Raw genomic sequence first — 14,996 nt, forward strand, 5'->3', positions numbered from 1 at the left:
ATCACTGCATGAATCAGGAGGCTCCCTCCACTTGGACATCTCTAACAGAGAATTAATTCATGAATCTGTACAGGACAGCATCTTGCTCTACCAGCTCATCAAAATGGGCCTGCCAGGTGCTATCACAGCCCTCAAGAAGGCTTGTTTTTCCCTTGAGGGTCAGAGGTTGCAGGGAATTACCATCACCAAAGATAAGGCTTAAGTTTCCTCTTCTAGGGTGATGCCAGCGCTTCTCCAAATGGAGTTATTCTGAAGTTCAAGCAGATCCCTGTGGAGACAGCAGGATATTTTCACACATTGAGCACTGTGACATCAGAACCAGCCTGTTGTTCCACTTGGCCAATGCGCTGTCAGATTCTGCCACCCCCATCTGCGTGCTGGCTTGAAGTTGCCAGCAATGACAGAAGGCTTTGGTGCCCAAAGGAGTGTCTTTTCCTACCCTAGCATGGGCTTTGGCTTTGCAGCATTAGTCCCTTCTGTACGTGCCACCATTATCGTCGGGAGGGATCTTTCATCTTGGACTAAAAAGCATTCCCAATTCTTCTGAAAGGAAATCAGAGAGTCGAGGCAGCAGCTGGGAATGAAAGCACCTTCTTCATTTCCGTCCAGTTCAAATATCTAGTGATATTCTGGTCCTGATGCTTTCCTCTGCAATTCTCCTTCAGGTTTTGGAGTTGCTTGCCTGAGTTGTTTTGTAAGCACCAGCAAAACACACACACACACACCCCGTCAGCATTTATATAGCACTTTTCATAGTCCAGGGGGATTGTGCTATTAGCCACTTTTTTTTCATTTCACATCAAGTGACTGTGAAATCAGGAATTGTTATTAGCTGATTTTGAAGAAAGGGAAACAGAGGCAGGGATGTAAAGTAACTTACATATGATCACAAGCAAGTCAGTGTCAGAGCTAGTTTCTTTCTGCTCACTTCTTGCCTCTCCCCCAGACCTCACTAGAGAGGAGCAATGAAAGGAGAGTTGGGTAGTAAGTGGAGCTGTACATTTAGTGTTTAAAGATACTGCAGTCTGCAGAAGCTGAAAGCTGTCTAGTGCCTTGTGTGACAGGTTAGTCATCCCACTTCCCATAAACCACCACCACATTAGGGACTAGCCAGCATCTTTGTGGCACACCCAGCAGAGCGGCCATTCCCCCTTTCCCTTTAGGGAAGGTCCCTCTCTGGCTTGCTACAGATGTAAGTTCTGATAATGGTGCCCATCTAGATCCCTGGGCACTTTTCAGACAGCAGGACTGTTAGCTGATATCCTGGCTACAGTCCAGCTTTGGGAATAACATGCTGCCCACTGCAGTTTCAGCTACATAAGGGGTGTATCGTGTCTGGTGCTGAATGGTAGTGTGATGCTGTGGGGTGTTGTTAATTAACTGTATTCCACCCTAGAGGTGACTGCAACTGCATGGGAGATGAAGCAATGCAGGCTGCATTTTTGGGCATTCGGTTTGTGCCCCTTTGGGATGAGGCGCCTGATATAAATGTGGCATCTTCGTATTTGGTATTGAGCGTTCCCTTGCAGTCGTCATATCAACAGGCAGGGAACGAAGGAGGCATTGATGAGCTAACAAAGACAAAAGGATCCAAAACAAATTGCTTATCAGGCTTTTTAACCCAGGGTCAGCAGGGCTGCAAGAGGAAATCGATGTAGTAATAAAAAGAGGGTGAAACCTCCCAAACCTTCTGGTGTCTCAGAAATAAGTTAATTTACAAATGTCGTGTTTGCCTGTCCGTTCACAAGATGAGTTTAACCTCACGCATTGGCAAGGTTACGCTTTCCCTATTAGACAAAGAGCTTCCAGCTGCTGGATGTCACTTGGGCTGGAACATGCCCAGCTGCTTTCCACATTGTGTTGACATGCAGTGATACAGGATGCGCTTACAGGAGCATTCCAGCCAGTGATGGAGCACTCTCATCGGGGTGCCAAGCCCAGTTTTCATGCCCTCACCTTAACAAAGAACCCGGCATGAATAGGGAGGTCCAGAGAAGGGCACCCAAGATGGCTAGAAGCCTGGAGATACTAAACAAATACTCACTTGTTTAGGGTTGAAAGGAGAGAAGTGAGAGGGAACTTGATTGAAGATCAGGAGTGAGAATGTGAAAGTACCTTTTAGGTTGTCCCATCTTATGAGAACAGGACAAGACCCAATGGCCTCCAGAGGCACCACCTTGTAAGGGATCCTCTGAGGTACCCCAAACTAAGCAAGGCTGGGCCTTGTTGAGTATTTGTATGGGAGATCCTCTCAGGTCACCAAGGCCCAGCTCCTCAAAGATATTCAGGCACCTAACTTCAGTTGAAATCAGTGGAAGTTAGGACCCTAAATATTTTGTAGCTCTGGGCTCAAGTTGCTACAAGAAACGGTGTGGGTGATTCGGTAGGTGTCGTACTTCACTCTGAATCAATCCCTCCACTAGTATGGCGCGAAGGGGTGCTCATTGCTGGAAGTATCACCTTTTGGACACGAAGTAAACCCAGTGCCTTGGCTGATTGTGGTCATTAAAGACCCCATGGCATTCTGTGTGGGAGCTGAGCTGGTGATGCTGGAGTCCAAGCTGAATTCCAGCCAAGGAAGAGTGCTTATTCTGCCCATTTATATTCCCCCTGCAGTATCAGCTGGATACAGTAATCTCAGTCACATCCTGTCCTGAACTGGTGTGTACTGATATCATACACCATTGGACAGCTGATGCCATGGGCCAGCATACAGCTGGATGAAGGGATGTTCCTCAGTGCTTTGTATAGTAGTTTGCCAGTAAAGTGCGTTGGGGTCCTTTAGAATGGAGTGACTATTATTGGCTTATTTACATGTGTAGGCCAATGTGCCATCCTGGCTGTCTCTCATTCAGACAAGCATGAAACAGATGAACCCAGGCCATCAAATTCACACTGCTTCAGGCTGGATGTGTCTCAGAAGTTACTTATGCACCCTGAGATGTTTGGGATTCCAGTTCAGCCCATTTCACAGGTAGGGTCCAAGTGTGAGGTAGAACTGGTCTGGAATTTTCCATAAAAATCTTGTTTTGACAGAAAATTTAAATTTTCTGGGGGCAAAATGTTAATTTTTGCCCCCCAAAAATCAGTTTTTCCATCACAAAAATCTAAACAAAACATTTTGTTTCAGGTTGGGTTGCCATTAATCCGTGCATCAACATGAGCTGCAGTGGTGCCTCATGGGAGTTGTAGTTTGGGTGCCTCAAGCCCCCATTCTCTCCTAAAAACTGGGCTCCCTGGTTGGACTATATGTCCCATGGTCTCCCACAGCTTCTCTACCTGAGGAAGAGAACACGGTGCATCGTGGAAGATGTAGTCTGACCAGGGAGCCCAGCCCAGCCCATAGGGGAGAATAGGGGCATGAAGCACCTGAACTACAACTCCCATGAGGCACTGCAGCATCTCAAGTGGGTGCAGATTGATATCAACCAGCCCAAAGTGAATCAATTCTGACATTTTCAAATATAAATTTTTCTGAACTGTCTTTCATTACAAATTTTGCATTGTCAACCTGATTCAGGACAAAAACAAATGTCAAAATAACAGAATTTCCTGTGGGATGGTTTTTCAATCAACTCTAGTGTGAGCTAGGATCTGGATTTAAATGCCCCCAAATCCTGCAGGTGAGGAGGGGCATTGGGATCTGGGGCTCCCATCTGGATCCATCTCTAGTTCTAAGCCACTTCTTTTTATTACACTTTCCTTAGCCCTAAATGCCTGATTTTCCATATTGTGGTGCACCCCAATATCACACATGCACTGGCCCAAATGCAGCCTCTGGGTAAGCAGGTGCAACTCCCATTGACTTCACTGGGAATTTCACATCCTTGCAGCAGGTCTGACTTTGGTCTTATTAATTGTATGTTAAATCAAGCACATCCTGCTGGATAGATCTTGCATTGGAGGACCTTACAGCAACCTTATTCAATTAGCCGTCTCCTTCACCAATCTCTGATTTAAACTAGATGTCCTTTGCCACTGTTGACAACTGCCTTGCAATACAACTCTGCTCCCATCTGCTAATGGACACAAGGAAACTTCCATTGCGGAGCTCAAGGAGTCTTTGCCAGCTAATGAGCTGGCAGGCGGGTGTTCCCAGAAGACCCTTTCCCAGTGCTGTCTCATCAGAGCACCAACCCGGTGGCAAGAGGGCTTAAACCTATCCGTGCACATCGTCGTCAGCAGAGTATGCAATGAACGTCAGCAGGCAGCCCCAACAGAGTGGGAGACCAATTACACTGAAGCACACAGAGGATGGTATAAATAATGAGAGCAAACTGTGCAGGCATCGGTGAAGTCTAAGAACATAGTGAGCCGGAGATCAGAACAGGGTGAGTAACTAAACTTCTCTAATGCTTTGCAAACCGTGTTAGTTACAAGCAAATCCGATACCAGAAGTACTTCTGGGGGCCCGGTATCCTAAAGGCATTAAATGCAAATGGATTTCATGTATGTGATTATCTTTCATAGAGTCAAATTCTGCGGACAGTGTAAATCTGGAGGGGCTCCAGTGGAATTCCTCCAGCTTTCCACTTGTGAAACTGGGGTCAGAATTTGCCTTCTAGATATGAAAACCAAACCGTAAATAGTGGCTAATCAACCCCAGCCAACCTGAGTATTTCAGCAGAAAGGTGCTGGCTTGCCTTCCTCTTGCCAGCTACAATATCTTCATCGTGTAATAGTTGATCAGACTTTCTTTTCTTAAGATGTAATATTTTGAAATGACAGATGAACCGCACAGCAGTTGAGCACAGAGTGAATTACCCTGCAGAACTGTTTTAGCCTGGAGATGGTATCACGCTGCTTCAGGCTGGATACATATCACAAGTTAGTTATGCAGTTGCTTTAAAAAAAAAAAAAAGGGGGAAAAAATTCTTATAATTAATATTCTTGACATCAGTGAGAGAACCCTGTAGGATCCCACCTAATCTCTATCTAGCCTGCACTCAGCCCCACAGTGGCCAAGTGCTTGTGGTCTTTGATCACCATAAGAGCCCTTGAAGCAGGTGGGTTTGCAGCAGGGGTTTTCCTATCAAAGCTTAAAATGGGTTGGGATGTCACAGACTCAACTCCCCAGAGCCTTCAGGAAAAAAGAGAGAGAGAATTTTGAGACGGAGTGAAGAAAATTTAGTCACTGATTATAGGCACTGTTTTATACCATGAATGAATGAAATTCCATCCTTAGTTAATGACAGACCAGCACTTGGATGAGAATGCTTCAAATCCTGACTGAGATCACACTAAACCCTGATTGCGGAGACATGTTCAGATACTAGGTTATGAGAAGAGTTTGTGATGCTGTGTCTGGAGGAACGGGGAGGTGCTGTAAACTGGAACAAAGTGTTGCCGGGGGTGCATAGGGGGAATCAAGATTTCTGGGTTCTAGTCTCAGCTCTGCCACTGACTTGCTGTGTGGTTTTGGGAAAGTCACTTAACATCTCAATATTTCCATGTTTAAAAGGAGCATAATAATCTCCTCAAGGTATTAGGGGATTGGATTGATATTCAGAAAGCACTTCAAGGCCCTCTGTGCTAGATAAGCACAAAGCGTTGGTATATAGTTGTTACTGCAGTTTCTTTAGGTTGTAAAATTAAGAGGGTAAAATTATATGCTTCTTTCCAGATTTAGGATATCGATGAAATCACAAACACTGCTCACATTGTGCTCAGTGGCTTGAGAATACAGTAGAACCTCAGTTACGAACACCTCGGGAATGGAGGTTGTTCATAACGCTGAACAAAACATCATGGTGGTTCTTTCAAAAGTTTACAACTGAACATTGACTTAATACAGCTTTGAAACTTTACTATGCAGAAGAAAAATGCTACTTTCCCTTTATTTTTTCAGTAGTTTGCATTTAACACAGCACTGTACTGTATTTGCTTTTTTTTTCTCTGCTGCTGCCTGATTGCGTACGTCCGGTTCCAAATGAGGGGTGTGGTTGACTGGTCAGTTCGAAACTCTGGTGTTCGTAACTCTGAGGTTCTACTGTGCCATTGACCAGTATGTGAGAGGGGATGATGGACTGGCACTTAGGTTAGCTCCACCTAACAAATGCAGGTAGCTGCCAACAAAGGGATAGCACCAGAGTCAGTTGCAAACATAGGGAGCAAAGCTGACTGCAGGGCTTGGCCATCCAGTTTCAGTGGAGCACGTTCAGAGCTTTTCGCTTTGCCCTGCTCTCTTAAATCTGCACCACAGAATCCTGGGGAAAGACCTCTTGGTTCAGCAACTCCTCCCTTTCCCCAGCTAGTGCAAACTCCACCACGCTATGGGCCCAGTCCTGCTCTCTGTTACATGAGTGTAAATCCAGAGTAATGCCACTGACCCAGTGGGGTTTCAGAGAGACCAGTGTAAATCCAGAGTAATGCCACTGGGGTTTCAGAGGTGCTGGGATAAATCCAGAGTAGACCCATTTTGCTTTACACTGGTGTAAGTTTTAGTGCAGTCATCAGTCTCTTCCATGACTGCTTAGTTGAAGGCAGGACTTAGGGAGATGCAATGAGGTGACATCCCGGAGAAGGCAGCACAGGCTGGGAGTGCCATCAGATTAAGAGAGTCTAAGGCCATAACGGACCACTGCGATCATCTCATCTGACCTCCTGTAGAACACAGGACAGGGAACATCCCCCGAAAAATAATTCCTAGAGCAGATCTTCTAGAAAAACATCCAAACTTGACTCAAAATTTGTCAGTGATGGAGAATGTTCCAAATGTTAATTACCCTCACTGTGAAAAATTTACATCTTATTTCCAGTCTGAATTTGTCTAGCTCCAACTTCCAGCCACTGGATCATGTTACACCTTTCTCTGTTAGTCTTAAGAGCCCATTGTCAAATATTTGCTCCCCACGTAGGTACTTATAAACCAGGGGTGGCCAAACTGCGGCTCTTCTCCAGAGCTCCCCATTCTCTGCCTACCACACTGGGGAGAGAGCTCAGGGCTTCTGCCCTGCAGCAGGGTGGTGGGGCTAGGAGCTTCTGCCAGAGACGACTGGTGCCTGCTGAGGAGGGGCACAATATAAAGGTTTGGGCCCCCCAACAGCTTGAGTCATGCCCCCCGCCCCCAGGCACACACACCTCATACCCTTAGTGGTCCCTCCCTGCAGGGAGGGGCAGCAGCAAAAGCAGCAGTTCTCCTTGCAGCTCCCAGCTGTTTGCTGCTGCCTCTCCGCACAGCTACACCTCCCAGCTTGCTGGCTCCAGCAGCTGCCGTGTAGAGAGGGGGCCCAGCAGAATCATGTGACCAAGCAGGCCCAGCAAACCCTGGCAAAAATTGGGGAGGGGCACAAGATCCCACATCTCTCTGCCAAATGTCACCTCTGGCTTCTGTCCAGCGTGGGGGGGGGGTCCTCAGGGCTTCAGCCCTGCAGGGTGCACCTGCCGGGACTCGGGGCTTCAGCCCCAATCCCCTGCAGACATCTCCCTCAGGGCTGAAGCCCCAAGACCCCCCCCTCCGCACAAGGCCGAAATCCTGAGCCCTGGCAGGCACGTCCCACAGTGCTGAAGCCCTAAGACCCCCAGCCCCTCAAGACTGAAGCCCCGAGCCCCGGCAGGCACCCCCCAGCTCTCAAACTTCTGAAGACTGTCGTATGTGGCTCGGAGGATCAGTACATTTGGCCACCCCTGTTATAGGCTGTAATCAAGTCACCCCTTAACCTTCTCTTTGTTAAGCTAAATAAATTGAACTCCTTGAGTCTATTGCTATAAGGCAGGTTTTCTAATCCTTTAATCATTCTCGTGGCTCTTCTCTGAACCCTTTCCAATGTATCAACATACTTCCTGAATGGGTGGGTACCAGAACTGGACACAGTAGTCCTGCACCAGTGCCAAATAGAGAGGTAAAATAATCTCTCTACTCCTACTCGCGAGTTCCCGGTTTATGTATCCCAGATCCCATTAGCTCTTTTGGCCAGATCTGCCTATAGGTCTTGAGCTAATGCTACCCTTAGTCCCTTTAGAAGCCAAGTGCCTTTCATCTGAGGGCCCCATAGCCTGTTACTGATGTTAACCAGTTGGGCTTCACAACCACCCTGCCAGGCAGGTGCGTGTTATCCCCATTATACAGGTGAGGAACACAGACACAAAGTAACCTGCCCAGGGTCACCCAGCGGGAGAGCTGGGAAGAGAACCCAGGAGTCCAGGCTCCCTGTTCCCATCTCTTCCCACCAGGCCATGCTGCCTGTGTGTACCCTGCACTGCATGCCCTATGGCTCTAGAATCACGCGTGCTGTGGGACCTTTCCCTCTGCTGACTGCTCCCAGGCCATGTCTGACTCTCTCCTCCCTTCTCCTTGCAGGATCTCCCCATTCAGCCAGACAGTGCCATGGCACGTCAACGACCTCTCCTGCTCTTGCTCTTTGTAGTGCTAGTAGTCAGCACCCACCTGTCAAGAGCTCAGCACTGGTCTCACGGCTGGTATCCCGGAGGGAAAAGAGAACTAGATTTGTCACAGACTCCAGAGGTGAGTTCCAGCCTTTCTGTAGGGGGATCTTCCATATTACTTTAAAGCCCACAGTACGTTCTAAATGCATCTTGTTCTGCAGCCCTAATTTAAGGACTGATCCTGGGAGGTGCTGAGCATCCCCATGGGATCCAGTGGGAATTGTGGGTGCTCAGCACCTCTCAGGATTAAGACCTTAATGAAAATGCTGGCATACATAGAGATCAACATATCATCACCACTTCCCAGCCCTGTGCTCACCACCCAGAGCACACGGCCTTCAGACACAGATCAGGATACGAACTGTCCCAAGGCTCAGGGTTCTTCTGATCTGCATAGCTGGAGCATCTTAACAGACACAACTGGGAGCAGGCCAAAGCCGGACAGCCTTTAGTGCTTTCACATGCTAGCTTTAAGGCATGCACCATTTCCTCCTTTCCTGCAGCATGTCAGCTGCTCTTCAAGGCAGATCCATGTGGAGAAGGGTTCCATCTTGAATTGAGCAGTTTGGGGGACTTTCCCCCCCTTAATATACATTGACTGAATTTTGTCACCATCCAGTATCCAGACATTATAGCTCAGCAAATTACATGCACATTGGAAAGCCTTGAAGAGGTAACAGAGAAATATGAGCTAACGCATAGCTCTGTTAACAGAAAAATACACTGCGGGCCCTGGTCTGCTAGGAGCTGCACTGAGGTTACTAACTCATTTCACACAGGATACCAAACAGCCATTGGATGGTAACGCTTCCACTTCTAGAGTTATAGGAATTACTGTATCGGATCAGACTGGTCACTCATTCTAGTCTAATATCCTGACTCTCATAATGGCTTCAGGGGAAAGTACAAGCCACTCTCTATTGGACAATTATGTAATAACCAGCCCATAGGGGGAAGTCTGTCGTCTGCTTATTCAGGCTTATACCCCACAGCATGAGGGTTTACATCCCTTGTTTCTTTCCCCCAGCTGTGAATATAAGTGTCTTCGTTACAGAGCAGAGCTGAATTTAATTTAGGGATGAAAGACCATGTAGCCACCCAATCCCCGAACTGTATTTGTTTTGTTTGTGAGTTCAGGCTTCAGAAGAAATCAAACTGTGTGATGGGGAAGAGTGTGCTTATCTGAGAAGCCCAAGGAAAACCATTGTGAACGCTCTGCTGGTAAGAACATGCAACCTTCCCCAGGAGCTACCAGAGTGCTTCAGCATTTAGCAGAGGAGGCAAAAGTGGGGCAGTAGTGAACAATCCTCTATTGTCGATGATTAAAAGTATTTTCTATCTCTAATGCCAAAGGCTTTTAAAGACAAAAAACAAACACAGCTGCCTGCCCAAAAGAACTTAAAGATCTAGCAAGATGCTGGGCATCTCCTGTGAAAAGTTCAGAATCACGGCCAGGACAAGTGTTAGGATAGGAAGAGCTCAAGAGATAAGACATCCAGGTTATTCAAGTTCTTACATTGCTCCTATCACAGAGGTATCTGAATGTGGCCTCTGTTGTTTCCTTAATATACATATAATATTAATAATTTTTTAGGGAGCACAGTCAGGCAAGAGGGGTAGGTGCGTAGGTGAGTGGTAGAAAGTTAATTGGAAGATGTAAACCTTGAAAGGAGGGATTTGAAGGAGTAATGAAAGGCAGGGATGATAAGCCAGACATAATGGGTGGAGTGCCCGCTTAGACAGAAAAACATTCAGCATTTAAAAGACTGGGAAAATTATTATTTATACTGCAGTGGTTCAGGCCCTGACTGTGGATCACAACTCCACTGTGCTAGATGGTCTGAGATCAATCAAATGCGATTAAATGGAGAATCAGGCCCAATAAATTGTGGGATTTTTTTTTTAAAAATTGTCTTTGTTGCCAAACAGGCTGACATGCTGGCAAGACAACTCCAGAAGAAGAAGTGAGCCCTTCCACAGACTCTTTCCGAAATGCATGCCAGCCCCACTGGCTTTTCAGTCGTTTCCTTTGCAACATGATGGTGTGTCTGTAGATTCCATGTATCTGACCGTTAAAGTTCATCTTATGAACATCTTGGCTGACTGCACTCAAATGCTGGGAATGTGGACAATGGTGTAATGCTTGAGAAATGTCCCCGACCCATCACCCGACCAGAACGAGGCCCTGTCTGGAGTTCTTTACGCACTGGTGTAACTCCACCATGTTGAATAAAAGTTTTATTTTGCTACATACACAATTCCAACCACATTTATGTCCTTACCCGTGTCTTAAAAAAATAAAAATAAACAAATCTCCAGCCCCATAAACAAGTTTTAAGCACGCACTGATTTTTGAACAAGAGTCGGGTCACAAAGCCCTTTATTGGTAATCCCTGCATTGCTTTCTGGGTAGTTCAGCCTTCTGGCTCAGTGCTGGAATATTCTGCCAAACTTGATTCAAAATGTGAGAAAACATCCTATGTACAGCCCTTTATTCACAGAGATATAAACATCAGCGTTACATGTAACCTTGGAAATGTTTGATGGTGTTAGTTTTTTTCACAAAAGGCAACATTCTCACATTCATATTAAGAAAATAAGAAAGAGCAAAGGTAAGCTTCTTGGGAAGATGATAAAAGGAAACGTGATCTAGTGGCTAGAGTGCTAGTCTGGGACTTGGGAGACCCAGGTTAAAGCCCTTCCTGCGTGACCTTGGGCAAGTTCACGTAGTCTCTCAGTGACACAGTTTCCTCTCTGTACAAATAATAGCACTGCCCTATTGGGGTGTTGTGAGGCTAAATACATTAGAGATTGTGAAGATACTATGTAATGGGGTTCATATACATACCTAAGACAGCCCAAAGAGGGTATCTTTTGTCTGTAGCAGGCTACATCTGCCATGAATTGGCAGCTGCTTCTGCAGCAGTGAAGTAATGTCATTAAAGGTGCAGCGCACAGAAACAAAGTCATAATAGATGTAAGGAGCGTACAGATTGTAACTGGAAAACATAGGTATGAATTCTTCCACCCAAAACCAAATGTGCATAAGTCCACTGTCAATCAACATCTACACAGAGTTTAAATACATACCGAGAGTTTCACTCACTGACAACTTCTCTGTTTTGCTATCCGTTCTATGTGGCAGTTACACTGAAATGAATATGAATTACAGTGATCAAATATGATTTATTCTAAATCAGCTGGGAATCTCAACCTCTATACTGATTGCTTTAAGAATCAAAAAAAGTTGGTAATGAAGGATTGTTTTAATTTGCTGCTCATGCAAAAAATGTGTCAATTAAAATGAGGCAAATATTCTTGGAACAAGATTTCAACATTTCTGAGAAATAACACCCTCATATTTCCAAGCCAATTTAATAGCACCTCGCATCCACACAGATTTCCCCAACAACTTACAAATTTAGAGCCATATTTTGCTCTCAACTGCATCAGTATAAAACCAGGGTAACTCCAGTGACTTTGAGGGGAGGGGCACATGCTGGGGGTGTACTCTGGATTCAAACCAGTGTAACTGGGATCAGAATCTGGCTGTTTATTAGCTGAGTGTAAACTGGGGGCTGGATTCTGCCCTGATTTATACCATGTTCAAGTCCACTGAAAACAACTGGCCTAATTTTCCTTTTGTTGATACAAATCAGAAGTAACTCTACAGAAGGCAATGGAGTTACACCAGTATAAAATGGGTGGAAATAGGATCAGACTTACTGATTCTAATGATCTTGCATGAGGAGGAAATCTGTAGTTATAAGAATTTAGCAATTGCCGGACGAGATCAGACCAAGGGTCTGGCTAGTGTCCAGTATTATGTCTCTGACAGCGGCAAGACTTGTAAGAATCCTGGAGTAGCAGATATGGGATAATCTACTTCCCACATTAGGTCTCCTAGTCAGAGATTGGCTTAACCCCTGAATCACGAGGTATAATATCCCTTCCACAATTTTTTAGCATTAATTATGATAATTCCGGATACTCTTCTTCATATAAATGTCAAAACCTTTTTTGAATCTTGCTGAATTCTTGGCCACCACAACTGCCTGTGGCAATGAGTTCCACAGCCAAAATACACATTGTGTGCAAAAGTATTTCTTTTTATCAACTCTGAATTGCCCTCCTCTCAGTTTCAGTGACTGTCCCCTTGTTCTTGCATTACAAGAACTCAGGGAGGACAAAAACTCCTGATCTACACTCACTATACTATTTAATATTTAATATACTTTTATCATGTTCATTGCCTTTCTATGGTAACAATCCCAGTCTTTTCAATTTCCCTTCACAGGAGAGTTTTTTCAGGCCCTTTGATCATTTTCATCACTGAATCCTCTTTTCTTCATCTCTTCTCTGAACCCCTTCCATTTCTGGAATCTCCTGAGATAGGGTAATCAGTACTGCATGCAGCCTCCAGAGGAGGCTACACGAATGATTTACATGAAGGCATTGTATTGTATTGTATAAAGGTTCTTCTGTCATCCTCATAACTGTAGTATCTGAGCACCTGCCAGCAGTGCATTAAGTGATGTGACTACCCCTCTGTCACATGTGGTTTGTTCTTTCTCTCATCCTCTCCCCAGGGGGTGATGTGTGTTAGCACTGGAGTGTTTTGTTTTGGTAGGGTTTTGTTTGTTTGTTTGTTTGTCTGGCCAATGGGAGCTGCGGAGCCAGCACTCAGGGCGGCACCTGCGGGCGGGGGTGGCCTGCAGAGCCCCCCTGGCCGCCCCTCCACCTAGGAGCCAGAGGGACATGCTGGCCACTTCCCGGGAGTCACACAGAGCCAGGCATGGAGCCTGCCTGCCTTGCTGGCACTGCGGCCAACTGGACTTTTAGCGGCCCAGTCAGCTGTGCTGACTGGAGCCACCAGCGTCCCTTTTCGACCAAGTGTTCCGGTCGAAAACCAGACACCTGACAACCTTATTCATCTCCTGCACAGAGACACTTTATCCTGCTTGCAGAGTGCTCTGTTGTGTCAGAGGCGCAATGCTGCCAACCGCTAGGCTTTAAGCTCTTTTTGGTGCCCAGGCCCTGGAACACCTAGACCAGTGGTTGTCAACCTATTTATCATTGCAGGCTGCATATATAGTTCTTTCTGTGTTATGTGGGTCGCATCCACACAATATATATACTTACCTGTACATCTACAAAAATAATACGGTTTAGTAGTATTATGACAGCAATACGATTAGAATCGACATAGTATCTTTCATTTCACCACTCGCAAATGTCTACCAAGAGCATTTTAAATTAGCAAACTAAGTGTTAAAATTAATTCATTTACTGCAACGGTGGCATGGCACAGTGTATTGCCACCTTCACTTCCACACTGCTACTGGCAGTAGCGTGGCTGAGCTGAGTGCCCGGAGAGCATGGCTATAGAGCAAAGATGGGGAGCCCTGCCCCGTGTGGGCTGCCCCCTCAGCCAGGGACTGTCCCCTATGCACCCAGCCCCTCCACCCAGGGACTGCCCTCCAGCTCCTCCCCAGACAGGGACTGTCCCCCCAGCATCCAGACTCCCCAACACTGGGCTGGCACATGTGCCTGTCCAGAGCAGAATGGCCCTTCCAGGAACTGCCCCCAGCACCCAGTCCCCACAAGGACAGCCCCCCAGCACTCAATCCTCCCATCCAGGGACTGTGCCCCAGTATCTAGGCCCCCCCCACCCAGGGACTGCCACCAGTCCCCCCACCTAGAGTCTGTCCCAGATGTACAGGCTGCACCCCCTCCCTGCAGCCCTAGCTCCCTGCACCTCCCTCTTTCCCTTGTCCCTTGCACCCCCCTCCCCATGCCCGCTGGTCTCCTACCGTGACTGCAGGTAGCTCTGCCTTGCAGCCTGCCTGTCGCTGCAGACCTAGTGCCAGGGAGCCCGGTCTAGCCAGGATCACTGGACCCACGATCCTGTAGGGACAGGGGGCGCTGAGCACCCTGGCCTCCTGCAGATGCTGCTGGACCCGACCCGGCTGGGAGTGGGGGGGCTGATGCTGCTGAGCCTGATCCTGGCAGAGGAGCTGATGTCGGTGGGCCCAATCCTGCACTACCCCATTTTTGCACGCACACGCAGCCCGCTGGCTCTGCGACCAGGACAGGTGCCCCTCCTGTCCTAGTTATGGCCCTGAGGATGTCATATGGGCCGCAGCTGTGCTGACTGGGCCACAAGTGGCCTGCGGGCCAAAAACCACTGACCTAGACAATAAGGCCCAAGCCCACGTCCGGGACTGGCTATTCCATAGGGAGCCAGGGTAGGGCGGAGGCCAGGCATGGTGTGCTTGTGGTGGCTCACGTTGCTGGGGTGATGCACTGCAGCATCTTGCCCTCTGTCGGACACCGGTCCCGCCCTTTGTCACTCTTGCCTGCCTTGGTTTTCCCACCAGTTTTGGGTGCTCCTTGGGCTGCTTCTCTCTGAGGAGCCACGGTCACCGGCCCTGAGCACTGGGGCAGGCCCGGGGGGGCAGAAGGAGCCTGGCTCTGAGTGGTGGGCCAGGCCAGGGGTGGTGGGGCAGCAGGACCTGGGCCCTGAAGAGTGGGGAACACCTGAGGGAAGTAGGAGCCCAGCCCTCAGGAGTGGGGCAGGCCTGGGGGGCAGCAGGAGGCCGGCCCTGAGC

General features: G+C 47.5%; 1 protein-coding gene across 1 annotated transcript; it reads left to right on the top strand.

Annotated features, from left to right (window-relative positions):
* The first annotated feature begins 4,088 nt into the window (after nt 1-4,088).
* LOC141986012 (progonadoliberin-2) lies at nt 4,089-10,877 on the top strand. Its single transcript, XM_074950179.1, has 4 exons — nt 4,089-4,331; nt 8,300-8,464; nt 9,523-9,606; nt 10,315-10,877. The coding sequence occupies exons 2-4, from the start codon at nt 8,327-8,329 to the stop codon at nt 10,351-10,353; spliced, it is 261 nt and encodes an 86-aa protein (XP_074806280.1). The 5' UTR covers nt 4,089-4,331; nt 8,300-8,326; the 3' UTR covers nt 10,354-10,877.
* Nucleotides 10,878-14,996: the final 4,119 nt, after the last annotated feature.

Source organism: Natator depressus, chromosome 4 (assembly GCF_965152275.1).
Source record: "Natator depressus isolate rNatDep1 chromosome 4, rNatDep2.hap1, whole genome shotgun sequence".
In the NCBI taxonomy this organism is placed as follows: domain Eukaryota; kingdom Metazoa; phylum Chordata; order Testudines; family Cheloniidae; genus Natator; species Natator depressus.

Coding starts and splice junctions, on each gene's coding strand:
- LOC141986012 (XM_074950179.1), top strand. CDS start 8,327: ATGGCACGTCAACGACCTCTCCTGCTCTTGCTCTTTGTAGTGCTAGTA. Junction 8,465..9,522: donor ATTTGTCACAGACTCCAGAG/GTGAGTTCCAGC, acceptor TTGTGAGTTCAG/GCTTCAGAAGAAATCAAACT. Junction 9,607..10,314: donor CCATTGTGAACGCTCTGCTG/GTAAGAACATGC, acceptor GTTGCCAAACAG/GCTGACATGCTGGCAAGACA.